This window comes from Clupea harengus, chromosome 23 (genome assembly GCF_900700415.2).
Source record: "Clupea harengus chromosome 23, Ch_v2.0.2, whole genome shotgun sequence".
Classification (NCBI taxonomy): domain Eukaryota; kingdom Metazoa; phylum Chordata; class Actinopteri; order Clupeiformes; family Clupeidae; genus Clupea; species Clupea harengus.
In genome coordinates, this window is record NC_045174.1 from 11,365,839 (window position 1) to 11,379,504 (window position 13,666).

At 46.6% G+C, this 13,666-nt stretch overlaps 1 protein-coding gene across 1 annotated transcript in view; it reads right to left on the reverse strand.

The window, feature by feature from the left end:
• The window catches only part of snx29 (sorting nexin 29), a 100,514-nt gene that overhangs the window by 75,693 nt on the left and 11,155 nt on the right, over positions 1-13,666 (reverse strand). Inside the window, exons 12-14 of the mRNA XM_012838967.3 lie at positions 8,868-8,931; positions 8,248-8,376; positions 2,140-2,225 (exon numbers count right to left, since the gene is read on the reverse strand). Of these exons, the coding sequence (XP_012694421.1) occupies positions 2,140-2,225; positions 8,248-8,376; positions 8,868-8,931 (279 nt within the window). The remainder of the gene's footprint in view (positions 1-2,139; positions 2,226-8,247; positions 8,377-8,867; positions 8,932-13,666) is intronic.

Below are 13,666 nucleotides of genomic sequence, written 5' to 3' on the forward strand. Positions count from 1 at the left end.
AAATGGACACACTACATCATGTAGAGCCGGAGGAATGCCGCAGTGAATCCATCACAGGTCAAACGCCGGGGGAAATCTCATTTGGAAGTACGGGTGAAGAGAGGAGATAGTCAACAAACACTCATCTAAACAGGAAAGCCTAGGTGTTGATGCTTTAGTGGGTGTATTAACCGTCTCTGCAGACGTGGGGGCAATCTTAAAAGGGATCCCCTACCGCTTTGTCTTCCCCTGACCCAAATCCCTCAAAGGTGGAGAAATGCGGAGGCCGACGGCAAAGCCGGGGCTCGGCAGGAGCTCCAAAAATCGACAGAGCAGTTAGGCATCTTTGTCGGTCTGCCTGACCCCTTGTTTCTGGCTGTTTTAATCATCATGGGAGATCGTTTGAGACGTGTGTGCGTGCAGAGGGGTGAACGGCCGAAGTTGGAGCGCAGACTTAGTAAAGCAAACGAGGCGGAGCAGCAAAGCGCGTCTGCGGTGAAGAGTCTTTCTAACTAAACCGCGCCGCTCAGAAATCAGACGGGGCGCAGGCCTCAGATCGTCAAGATTCGTCTGAGAAGCTGAGTATCGCAACTACATTTTTTTTATATACTACATGTATGCCTTCAAACATCAGCATCTAATATGATCAGCGAGCTCTATGACAGGACATGGGTGAAGAAGGGGGGGAACAGTGGGGGGGGTGTGGAGGGGTATGTGTGTGTGTGTGGGGTGGGGTGGATTGTGTTTGCTTCTGAGTCAAATTTCACATGCTTCCCTTCATCTCCACAATCTTCAGCTGCGAGTCAACATCAAAGCGGTGAATAGTAAGGCAGCCCTGTTAGCAACCAAGATGGGAGGGAGAAGGAATGGGTGGTGTGAGGGGACTGGGGGGTGGGGGATGGGGGAGGAATCTTTTCTGTTCACAAGCAAAGGCTTCCATCTTCCCATCCTTTGGGCAGAATAGAAAAGAGGCAGCATGGAACGGCAAATGATGGGGCAAATTGGGAGACCCGCAGAGAGAGCAGCTTGAACACACAGGCCAACCAGCTCTTCACCGGCCACCCCCCACTCACGGTAATACACAAAGCAGCTTTATGACCAGGCAAGATCCCCTGTGACTGGCCGTGTGATGAAAAGACAACCCAGGTAGTCAGGCCCCCCGGGACGTGCCCCAACACAAGAGGGGCCACACATTTATCTCCGCTTTATGGAATGTGTTGGATACATGCAAATGTCTCATTGCGAGGGATAGTGCCGGGTCATCTTGAGGGGGTCAAAGAGGCGGAGGTGAGTGTCGAGTGCTACACGGCTCACAACATTTTACATTAAGTAATTTAGCAGTCGCTTTTGTCCAAAGCTTGCAGTCACGTTGCACTTGTGAAATGGCTTTTCTGGAATGCTTGTCCCGTCCTCTGCTCTGCTGGGGCACTTTGAACGCACACAAAAAGAATGGCTGAACAGCTAATTCAAAAGGGGCCTGGCATATCATGATTACAATTTACAAATGGGAGGGGAAAAAAGACATTTAAAAAGAAAGGCCAGATCGGCTGCCGAAAGAGAGACACTCACTTGGACCTCGCTAGACTGACACCCACAAAGTGTTGTGCAGTCACAAGATACTAATGCCCCAATAGAAGTATATTCATGAAAAAGAACAGTTTTTAAATCAGGCGATTATTCTAGTCACCCTCTTATTCCTCTGTGCCTGAGGCGGCAGCTGGAAAGGACCTGAGGGGATTCGCTCTGCCATGAAGCTGATAACTACCTTTTTACGTCCCCCTAATGTAATTAGCGATTATTCTCTGACTGAAATCTGCCATGTTAACTTTGTTTGCCTTTGATAGAAGTCGCTTTATCTGAATACCCTTTGCACAGCATGCTACCATCCTCGGGCAAGCTAACTTTTATTAAAAGGCACCAAGGAGAAGCTAATGAGTGAGCCCGGCCCAGAACAGGGCTAATGAATCATTAGAACCAGGCCTAATTCAAACACTGGGCGTGAAACAACCAAGTATGGATCCACACCAGGGGAAAACGAGCAGTGCTGGGGAGCAAATGTTCGGTACCTCAGTGGCCAGACAGGCTCTCAGCTCTGGCCGCTAGCATGCTATGGCAATGGTACAGTGTCCTGATGGTGAACTCAAGCGGTGGGTGTCTTACCGTCGTTGCCTTGGTTACCCTCCCTCTTCAGCATTTGGACCGCCCCCACATACTTCTTCAGCTGGACCTTGAGGACCTCGTTCTCTCTGGAAGACAACAAGGAGAGGCTGGCTTTAGTCAAGACCAAGGGCAGGAGAGGCAGAGCAGTCAGGAACACAATCAGGGATGTGTTCAAGGACACACTTTTAAAAAGACAAACACAGTCAGGAATATGCAATTTGATCAGATGGCAAATCCCTTCTGGTGCAGTTAAATCATCAGATACACAAATGAAACCACATAATGTATGAAATTCATCTTGTCTGAGAGCTGTTTTATTGAGCAGATGAAATTAAAATGAAAGAAAAATCGAGTATGCTAAAAATAATTTGAAAATGCTGTAAAAAAAAATGCTATGTTATTGAATGTCTTTAGATAACATTTATTTAAAATAAGGGTACCAATTCTTCCCTGTGCTAGTTCCCGTGGTGATTTTACATCTGTTTTGAGGTTGAAAAACAAAGTTGTTCAGACAGGATATGACTAAACTGTCATAACCTGCCCAGTCTCGACAGCGCAGACAAAACAGAAAACTCAATGCACCATAAAATGGACCTCACTAGAAACTGGACTTTTGTGTTTAGTTTCCATAGCAACGAATGACCACCAGCACAGGGCAGGCATAAAGAAAGTCTTAAAATGGCTGCTTGAGTTGTTCTGCTGTGTCTACAGGAAAAAAAAAGAACCTCTCCTTATTTCACATTCACAGACATCAGGTGTCACTGTAATACATCATCCATAGCTGCGTGTCAACAAGTAGAGACTCTGCTGATTTCAACAGACATACTGCTCTGTGTCAGCAGACTAAGGGAACCCAGTATCATATTTCCCCATTGGACTCTATTCAAATCCATCACTTGACTGCTGACTGCTCTACATCTCCCTGCTATGCAAAAACTAACTGGGTTTCCTGGAGTAATGAGGTACCACAGGTACTACACACTCCCAGGCTCTGAGGTTGTGTTACAAAAGCACAAACTCCCACCACAGGACTTCAGACACAGGGCTGAGGTGCCGGTTCAGTTGGAGAAAAGGGCCCTCAGGAGGAGCATAAAGGCACAGACTAACAGGGTCTCTCTGCACCATAAAAACAATTAAATTCAAGGCATTGTTTCTTTCTCCTTCCCCCTCTCTCTTTCTCTCTCTCTCTCTCTTTCCCCCCTCTTTGTCTCTCTCTCCCCGGCACACAAACACACAAACACATAGATAACATTTTTATCACTGTTTATTGAGACAAGAGACTGGAGGGGAATGCGCTTCCATGCATGTCTGTGTCTGAGTTTGTGTGTGTGTGTGTGTGCCTGCATGTGTCTGTGTGTGTGTGTGCCTGAGTGTGTCTGCGTGACTGATTATGGCTGCTTGGGCGAGGGAAGGTGACGAAACAAGAAAAGGGGAAAATCTATCAACATCGAGCCGTGACGCCATCTCGGTGAAAAAAAGCGCACCTTATCCATTTGTGCCGAAGCTCTTTTGTACCCCGCTTATCACCTTCCTTTCTTCCAGGGCACAATGAATGAGCAGAGTAGGAGACTTCCTCTAGGTTCCGGAACGTTCTCAAAAGGACGATCCTCCATCATCATCCCCGGCTTTGGCGCTTGGCACAATTCCACCCAGATTTAATTAAAGCTAATAAATGGCAGATCTTAGGGGCGACGAGATGGGTAGGAGGCTCAGCAGTTCAGCTCTGACTCTTCATCGCTAACCACTCGTTGTCCCTTCTGGGCACCCTTAGTGTTCACTTTAGCTGGTATTACTCAGGATCTTCTTCCTTAAACCTGAGAATTAGCATCCCACATGAGGAAGGGGCTGCGGGTGTCGGACATAAACACCTCTCTGAAGACGCCCTGAAGAAGGTTAAGATGTCAGCCGTGAGGTAAACAGCCCTGGGCCAAGGATCTGTCTGCTCTAATGAGGACCACCACAGGCAGACAGCGTCAGTAGCACACCATGCGCCGCCAGTTTTTCTTTTTTTTTTCCTTGTTTTTTTTTTTTGTGTGGAGCTCCGTGACTCTCTTTTGTGGGGTAATTAGATACATTTCACTCAGTGATTTCCCTGACGCGGAAAGGCCCGGAATGACAATGCCAGAATAATGGATATGGGGGCTTGCGCTTAATCAAAGGAGCGGAAGCCCGGTTTTCTGGTTCATGTTCACAAGGTCTCTGCATAAAAGGGCTTCTCTTGTTCTGCCTTGAACATAAAATACTAAGTCGAGAAGTGTCACGGGTTGCAGGATGCTGCTCTGCACCTCTCACACACAAAGACAGAAACACATGTTCTTTTACACATCAGTCCACAGAGCACAAACTTGGTGGGCAGCAACTGACTAATCAGAATAAAGCTATTCGGATATGATTTTCATTTTGACTGGCGACCTCTGGCTTGATTCGTTTTTTTTTTTTTTTTTCATGTTTGTGAGGTGGAACTGATTTGATTGGACGTGATCAATTTCAATCAAATAAAGCCCATATACACTCCACCTGCTCTCTATTTCCTCCATTCATGCGAACACCATGCAGGCCCCCCATCATGTCAAGTCTTCCTGTTTAAAAAGGAAGCACACAAAGGCACCTGATGTAAATCATGCCCCATTCTCCTCACCAGGGAAGGAGCAATCAGCCGATCAGCCGATCATCCTCCTTCACACTGAGATACAGGAGTCACCACCTCAGGCCCGGAGCCGCAGCTACAGCGGGGGACATGCCTCCTGCTAAAAAGCACTACAGCTAAATGGATTCCATAACCGTAAGACCATTAGTGGAATTGGAAGACGGGCGAAAGTATCAAACGAGGATTGCATGACCTACAGGCCCTCCCCTCGAAAGCCGAGACGGAAGGAGACGTGGTGGTGTGTGTGTTTGTGTGTGTGGGGGGGGGGGTCTAGTCGACATGCATCCCACGGTCACCTCCATCACGGCCTTCTGGGAGGTCTTTGAGTAGTAACACCAGCTCAGCTAACTGTGAGCTAGTCATGTAATGGTGAGTGTGTGAGTGTGTGTGTGTGTAAATTAGACACATGTCCCAGTGGCCTGGGGCGCATTAGGCAGGGTGCGGAGAGGGCTGGGAGCCGTGCACTGGTCTAATGAGTATGCATGACGCCAGGGTTGCCAGAACATGGAGGATCCCCCTCTGGTCCGCCTCGGGGCAGAGCAGCCGGTTAAAATGTCAAGCATGCAGCATAATGGAAGGCCAGCCATTACGGAGAGGGACCCCCCACCATTAAATTAGGCGAAGTCAAGCATCAGCATTACTACACTACTTTGCCTTCTCTGACCGAGGGGGCTTGGGGTCAAATGTATTCAGACATTTGGTTGTTGTTCTCTTCCCCTTTTGCCTCCATCAGGCTGGCCCTGGCATTATGACATGACAAAAATCAGCGCGTTTGCAGAAGCTAAACTGACGCACCCGCCAGGCCCAATATGTCACAGGCAGCTGACAGTCAGTGTGGTCTCCCAGTCACCGTCCTTCCTTTGGCTAGTTGCCACGGCTACTAGGATGACCCTCTTTCTCCAGGCTCTCCAGCGACTCAGCCGTCTGTTCCCCACAACAGGTAGCCCCCCCCACGCTGGGCTAAATGAATCTGCTTGCTCACACTCACACACACACACACACACTCACACACACCCACACACAAGCAAGGGCACTGTGTTGGACTCAAGCACACTGTACAACTAATTTAATACACCAAGAAGAGGGAGAATAGAGGTCAAAACATTTTCCTTCTCATACTTTTTTCACCTATACAAGTGGGTGACATAAAATGTACCAAACAGCGTGTAAGAGATAAGTGCAATACCACTTGTTTGTAAAAAAACAAACATGGAAATTGTGAATGTGAACTGACATCCAGAAAACACCATGGAAGCTATAATACTGGAGACGATTACGATTTTTCTGAATCGCAGGAAACAAGCACCAGTATATCGGCTTGTAACGTTATTGAGCAGTATATGATAACCTACGTACAAGCCAACAGCTAGCTAACTAATGAGGCTCTAAAACACCCTAGGACACATTAGTTTTTGTCAAAACCTATGCTAATACCCAGCCTTATAGACTAACTTGCATCAAAAGTCAGTTAGGCAACCGTGGTTGTCACTTGATTGGATAGCATTAGGCAGGTCATTCCATTAATGAGGTTCCGCTAATGAAAAGAGTCTTGATTGCCATGTCCTGATGTGGATAGAAGGCAAAGACAACAGACGTTCTTCAGAGGAACTAAATGGTTGAGTTCCTAGATCTCGATAAGGTGCATTGCACACAATGAATATAATCCATTACCTCATTTTGAACATTGACTGATTCATATTTGAATAGCAGCGTGTGTGTTGTCTGACTGTGTGTGCCAGAATGTCAATGGGTCATTAGTGTTACAGAATTGCTGCCCTGTGCCTTGTTAGATCATATTTATTGCTTATCCAACAAGTGGTAGGAGAGTCAAACCTTCCTCTCGTAGGGCAAAGTGTTAGCGTCCATGTAACTGCATAGGTTGCTGTGGCGCAATCAGATTCGCATTTTCTTGCGGTAATGCATCCTCAATATGCAGATATTCACTGCCATAAGAGAAAAGATCCATGATTTCATTTTTCCTAGTTAAGTAAATGTTTTCACAAACAAAGGTAAACAAAGGTGTGTGTACATGCATGCAAGAGTGAATGTGCACGCCTACATTTGACATCCACGTGTGACTCAGTCTACACGCGTGTTTTCACAAAGCACAGCTCAATCAATGAGGACCAGCTGGTGAGCTGCACTCCAGACATCTCCAGCCAAAGCTCTGTCTCACCAACAGCTCCCACACCCCCGCTCAACCCCCCTCTTCCCCCTCCCCCTCTCCTCCTCCTCCTCCTTATTTTTAGCCCCTATTGACTGCAGCCGGTCTGAGAGGAGGTGAGGGCTTAAGTGAATGCATCAGGTCTAAAGCAGAGTGACAGAGGAAGAATGAAGGCCCAAAAGTAAACAAAAATAAATGGACAAAGAGGACAAACTGACAAGATAGCTTGGGTATGTAACAATCAAGAGGCACCCCCAACTCTTTTGTTGAAAAAAAAAAAAAAAACTCATCACACTGACAGGTGAAATGTGGTTCTGAGGAAAATGGCGGATACGTATGTGTGCGTGTATGTGTGCGTGTATGTGTGCGTGTATGTGTGCGTGTCTGTGCGTGCGTGCGTGCGTGCGTGCGTGCGTGCGTGCGTGCGTGCGTGCGTGCGTGCGTGCGTGCGTGCGTGCGTGTATTTGAATGCAGTTGTGTGAAACACTGTTTGCGTGTTTGCGTGTCTAGACAGACCTGGAAATGTACGGAATAAAATTACTGGTATTACACACTAAGAATACAGAGATTATGTCTGTATTCAGAAAATGTTACAAAGAACAGCATTCACGTTCCAGAATTTGAGGAGAGTGAGTTTATAATACATCCAAAAATGCCCTTAGTGTATTCATTGATTTATTTTCAAACAACACACACACACACACACACACACACACACACACACACACACACACACACACACACACACACACAAACTATATTCACTCAAAACTTTGACAATGACACCAATCACAGAGATACTATGAATTAGAACTATGTGTGAAGGACTACTAATTTTGACAACAACAAGAATGAAATAGAGAGATAAAATTATGTTGTCCAGTCTGCAAAATGTGGTGTGCGTCACAGGATCCAAAGTATTCCAAGTCAAAGTAGCGGTACCATCCACAGGTGAGTGGCAATGCTAGCCACTTAGCTACCTCCTTTTACGACACATATTAAATCTATATTTCAAGCATGCTTGGGGCTAGTAAGCCACCTTTGCTCATGGAGAGAGGACGGCTTAGATTTTAGATCTTATTTCGCAAAACCATCAACTGAAAATGTACATTCCTCTGATAAATCAATGACTTTGATTATCTTCCTTTTAAAGTCATTATGGATTATTGGTCTAAAATCAGCAAACTATTTAGACACCCTTTGCTCCCAGGGATCTGTGTGTGTGTGTGTGTGTGTGTGTGTGTGTGTGTGTGTGTGTGTGTGTGTGTGTGTGTGTGTGTGTGTGTGTGTTTTCTACCTGCCCAGGGCCTGGACTTTGGCGGCGTGTCTCTCCTCCAGCTCAGCAAGTTTGTTCTTCAGGGTGTCCACCTCCTGTCTGAGTCCAGCTGAATGCTCCATCTCCCCATCCAACAGACTGCGCAGTGACCTGTAGCGCGCACACACACACGCGCACACACACACACACACACACACACACACACACACACACACACATAAACATAAACACATTCACAAACACACACACACACACACACACAGAAAACCAGTGTTTAACCATCAATGTAACCATTCTCTTTCTTACATTTTGACACTGCAATGAGTGTGGGCCTTTACTGTTTGGACAACTACCTATGGGTCAGACTGGGGTTGTCTAATAGAGTATTGGGATAGGAAAAAATGGCACTGCATCCCAATTAATTAATTAATTCTAAAGTTAGAATTACTACTAGATTCATCACTCATTAATTATTCTGTTGGCTCCTAAAGCCTACCACACAACTCCAAATCAACATCTCAAGAAATAACTAAACTCTTGTGTTTTTAATGTGAATGCAAAAGGACGCCATCAAACACAAATTGCTTTTGGCAGTCTCTCTCACAGACAACTCCACAGGCCGCACACACACACAAACTCACGTATTCTGCTCGGAGAGCTCGTCCTTCCGGTTCATCATGGCCACTATGGCTTGCCGTAATTCAACTGTGGGAACAGGGCGAGGAGAACAAAGGCTTAAATCAGAGGGAAAGAAATCAAATAAAGCCTGACAAATTGAAAAGCAAAAGTTGCTCAAAGAGCCGTTAGTCTCAGAAACGTCTGGAGATTTAGTGGCCTATAAAAAGTGCCAGTTCTCCCTTGATTACGGAGAGCAGGCGAGGAAACTGGCACTTTTATTCCTGATTTACCTTAACAAGACAAGAGACAAAATACTATTTCATGTGCTAAAACGCTCATGGACATTCATCTTGTTTTAATGGATCTAAAAAAACTAGCACGAATGTAGTCCAACTGCACTGGTAAATGTGTGTTCATGTATTTGTGAGCACATTCCTGTAGTTTCAACTGTGTGTGTGTGAGTGTGTTTATGTGAGACGGAGGGAGAACTGTGTGTGTGTGTGTGTTTATGTGAGACGGAGGGAGAGAAGTGCAACTGTGTGTGTGTGTGTGAGTGTGTTTAAGTGAGACGGAGGGAGAAAAGGGAAAGTTGCATATGAGTACGTAAGATCTACGTGTGTGTGTGTGTGTGTGTGTGTGTGTGTGTGCGTGAATGTGTGTGCTTCCTGCTTTATCTCTTAGTCTCCTGTAACTACTATCACTCTAATCCAGAGGCACTTACACACGAGCTCCCCCCTCGTGACCAAAGAGACCAAAACACTGACCATCAGTAAATGCTTCTGGCCGAACTCCGACACAGATTAAGAGAGACACACAGACCAAGAGACTACAATCTGGGCCGTCTCTGTTGCCCCCAAACTACATACGAACTCGCCCGAAATATCCTTGACCTTTCCTGGAACCAGCTGCCACCTGGTGAGCCAGGCCATTACCTCAATCTACAGCCTAAGAGCCAGCAATTACAGGAGAGGTGGCTGAGTGCAGAGAGATATAATCTACCACGCCAGAATGAGTGTGGTGGCAATGACATTTCCCGTGGCAAAGAGTTCGTGATGACTTGAAGTAGCAGGTCTGATTGACATCTGTGTAAATTTAAAGGGGAGGGGAAAGGCTACAACAGATGGCGGAGGTGTGGAGGGGGTGAAAGCTTTTACTGATTTCTATTTTTATTTCTTTTTTTTTCCTGAGTCATCTAAAATGGGTTTGGATGGAACATGAAAAATGGCGCTTCCTTACAAAGTGACACTAGGTTAAAAACAAAGGAAGTGATCGCCCGAAAAAAGGTGCTTTGACTCAAGAAGGATGAAAGCCAAAATAAAACACCTGGGTCTGTGTTCAGGGTGTTCCACACGCATATACAGTACATTTTCCTAAAATGGCGATAGCAATTAAGACCATACGCCACTGGAGGAGAATAAAGCGCTGAGGAGAAGAAATAAATAAAAAAAACAGCACTTGAGGAAAGTTTCTGACATCTGACAACACGTGAGGAACGATGCGAGACGAGAAGAGAGAGGGAAGAGAGGGGGAAGAGAGAAGGAAAAGAGAGGGAAGCTCAGGGCTGCCTCTGAGCTAAGTGGCAGACAGCAAACCTGGCAACGGCATCTGCAGGAAAACAAAGTGTGTGTGTGTGTGTGTGTGCGTGTGTGTGCGTGTGTGTGTGTGTGTGTGTGTGTGTGCGCTTTCGACTGTCAGGAGGCTGATGGCTAAATGAGCCCACAGCAGGAGGGCTGGGAGAAGACACCTCAGGAGCTGTCGTCACACGCTGCAGAGGTAAATGCCACAACATGCAGGGATTCGGAGACGTAAGGGGGTTAAAAAGGCTTATGTCATTGAGGGTGATGCCCCCGCCACTGACCTTCCTCCTCCTCCTCCTCCTCCTCCTCCTCCTCCTCCTCCTCCTATCTCATGAAGCCCTTAGAACTCCTGCTTAATTTAATTAGTCTACTCAAGAATCAATGCCAATGGGAGGAGTCTGTGTGTGTGTGTGTGTGTGTGTGTCTGCACCTTGAGCTGAGAAAATTAGTTAAAATTCAGTGCAGTAATTGATAAAACTTCATAGAAAAGTAGAGCATGTCTGACTTTTAATGAATGATCTCCAGATTAGAGAAGGTATCACAAGTGTGAGTGTGTGTTGTTGTGTCTGGAAGAGAGAGATAGAAAGATAGAGAGTGTGAAAGTTTTTTTGGCCAGAAATGGGTGCGCTTATATGTGTGTATTTGATAAAAAAGAGAAAATTTGAGAAGGTAGGTTCATGGACGCGTGAGTGTGGGCTTGTGAGTGTGTCCAGCAGATGAGACCGCCCCCTCCCTGATACCTCCATCTGGACCCAAAAAACACTCTGGTGAGTCTGTGACACTTCATGCGCACACACACACACACACACACACACACACACACACACACACACACACACACACACACACACACACACACACAAAACACACACACACACAAAACACAGCGATGATTTATGAGCAACCAGTCTGACCATGACCTGCCATGCTGTCCACACACACACACACACACACACACACACACACACACACACACACACACGTCCACAAAGAGACAGACGCTCTCAGACAAACACACGAGCCTCAGTCTCATAAACAAGGGGTGGATGAGCTGAGTCATGCATGAATGCCCGACACATAAAACGATACAAAAACAAAACACACACACACACACACACACACACACACACACACACACACACACGTGGCTTCAAATGAACCACGGGCTTCGTGCTTCTCAGTAGGAGGAGACTCAAAAAGGACCAGACAGCTCTAACCCCGCTTTTCTCCAGCAAAGGTTATCTACACGGGAAGATTCAATGCTATGCAAATGCATGTATCGCTTCCTCAACATGGATCGCCTGTCAGCAGGCAGCAAATGAGCTGGCGTCAATGCAAATGAGTGGCCCTGGCCTCCCTCTCCACGGAAAGCCGCCTCACTTCTCAAAAACAACAAGGGCATTTCATGTAGCCCTCCTCAAGGTTTATAACGCCAGTATTATTTATTCCGTTCGGTTCTGCTGTGTGGTATAATGCATTATAACATGCCCGTAACACATTCGTGCCCACATCCTCACATGCAGAGCTCGGGCAGAATTCAAGGAGGGGTAATCCCAAGGTGGCGACGGCGCTTTTGTCCAAATGCCATGGTGTCTCCCCATTGTACATTCAGTGCCTAACGCGGCTCTCGCCGCGAGAGAACACTGAGCAATTTTAACAGTCGGAGTGCAGGCATTAAAGTGTAATCCAAAAGAATGGTTTCTCCTAATGCAATAGACTTGATGTAATCTGAGAATCGTTAATTGCCTTTGTTGACTTGGTCACGGGTCATGGGCGCTCCATGCCTTCTTAACGGCGTCTCAAACCAAACGCCTGAGAGTTGACGCAGCACAAGGAATCAGACACATGAGTAATCAGCCACAGCACACATACACACACACACGCCGTAATAACGAAACTAATACACTTACTCCCCTCCATCTCAGTGTGTACACAAACACACACACACACAAATGGACTCTGACGCATGCATGCAGACATGCACACACACCCCTATAGACACTCTCTCTCTGTCTCTCTCTCGTCCTCCCTGTCTCAGTGAATACACACACACACACACACACACACACACACACACACACACACACACACACACACACACACACACACACACACACACACACCTATACAGACATACTCTAGCTCTCATTCTCCCGCTGTCTGACGCACTCTCACACACCCACATAGTGTGTTCTCATTTCTCAGTTCCTGGAGAGAGAGCCAGCCCGAGTTGGCCCCTGTCCCCCCCCCTCCTCCTCCTCCTCCTCCTCTCTTCTCATCTCACTGGGAGATTTGTGGGGCTGTAGTAAAACCACATCCATCATCTCCTGCTCCACCTGGCCAGGCCCTTTGCACTGCCCCAGACGCCTCATGGTGCGCCAGCTGGACTCTGAGCCAACAGTGCCATCCATTGGAGGAAGACGGAGTGGATGCCTCCAACATGATGATTTATTGACTGCACAATGGCTTACACAACATGCATTGTTTCACATAACATTGGGTCAGAAATCTAAAATGCATTTTGGTTGAGATTCCATTAAGTTTTGCAATGTTTTATGTGATTGCAATATTTCGTAATCCATTTACTATTTTAATTCATGAGTCTTATGGATGAATGTTGAAAGATATGATAACGAGCAGAGAGATAATTATATGATGTCTGTGTGCAGACAGAACAGCTGGTTTACAATGTTTGCAATAAATCTTCCGTTGAGGTTTGAGGGAAAACAAATGGCCTTGGACACCTTCCAGGAGAAAATGTTACTAATTCACATCCATTACAGTTTCTTCACGTGCGCTTGCACAGATTCAACCGGTTGCAATTGAGCATAGCTCTGCCCGCCTGGCATGGCAGCAAGATGCCGCCAGAATCTCTTCTGGCTGCTGGCAGCGCCAGCCCCTCGGCTGATGCCAGTACTGCCCTGGCACCCCTGCCATGGCTTATCATCATCACAATCTCTCCATCTTTAAACTGGATTATTTATTAATGTCCTATTCTCGCCTCTTATCGGCACTGGCTTGGAGGGAAGCGGAGCTGCCGGCCTACAGAGTCCTTCCAAACAGGCAGATCTCATCTGCTCTGCCCTCAAAGCTCACAGCATAAACAGAGAGCGCTGCCCCACTGGCCAACTGAGGTAACTGCAGTCAGCTCAACACAAGCGACAACAATGGTCATTATATGACAAACAACGCTGTGTGGAAGATAAAGATTTTGAATTACGAAAAGAACGTCATAGGTTTAAAAT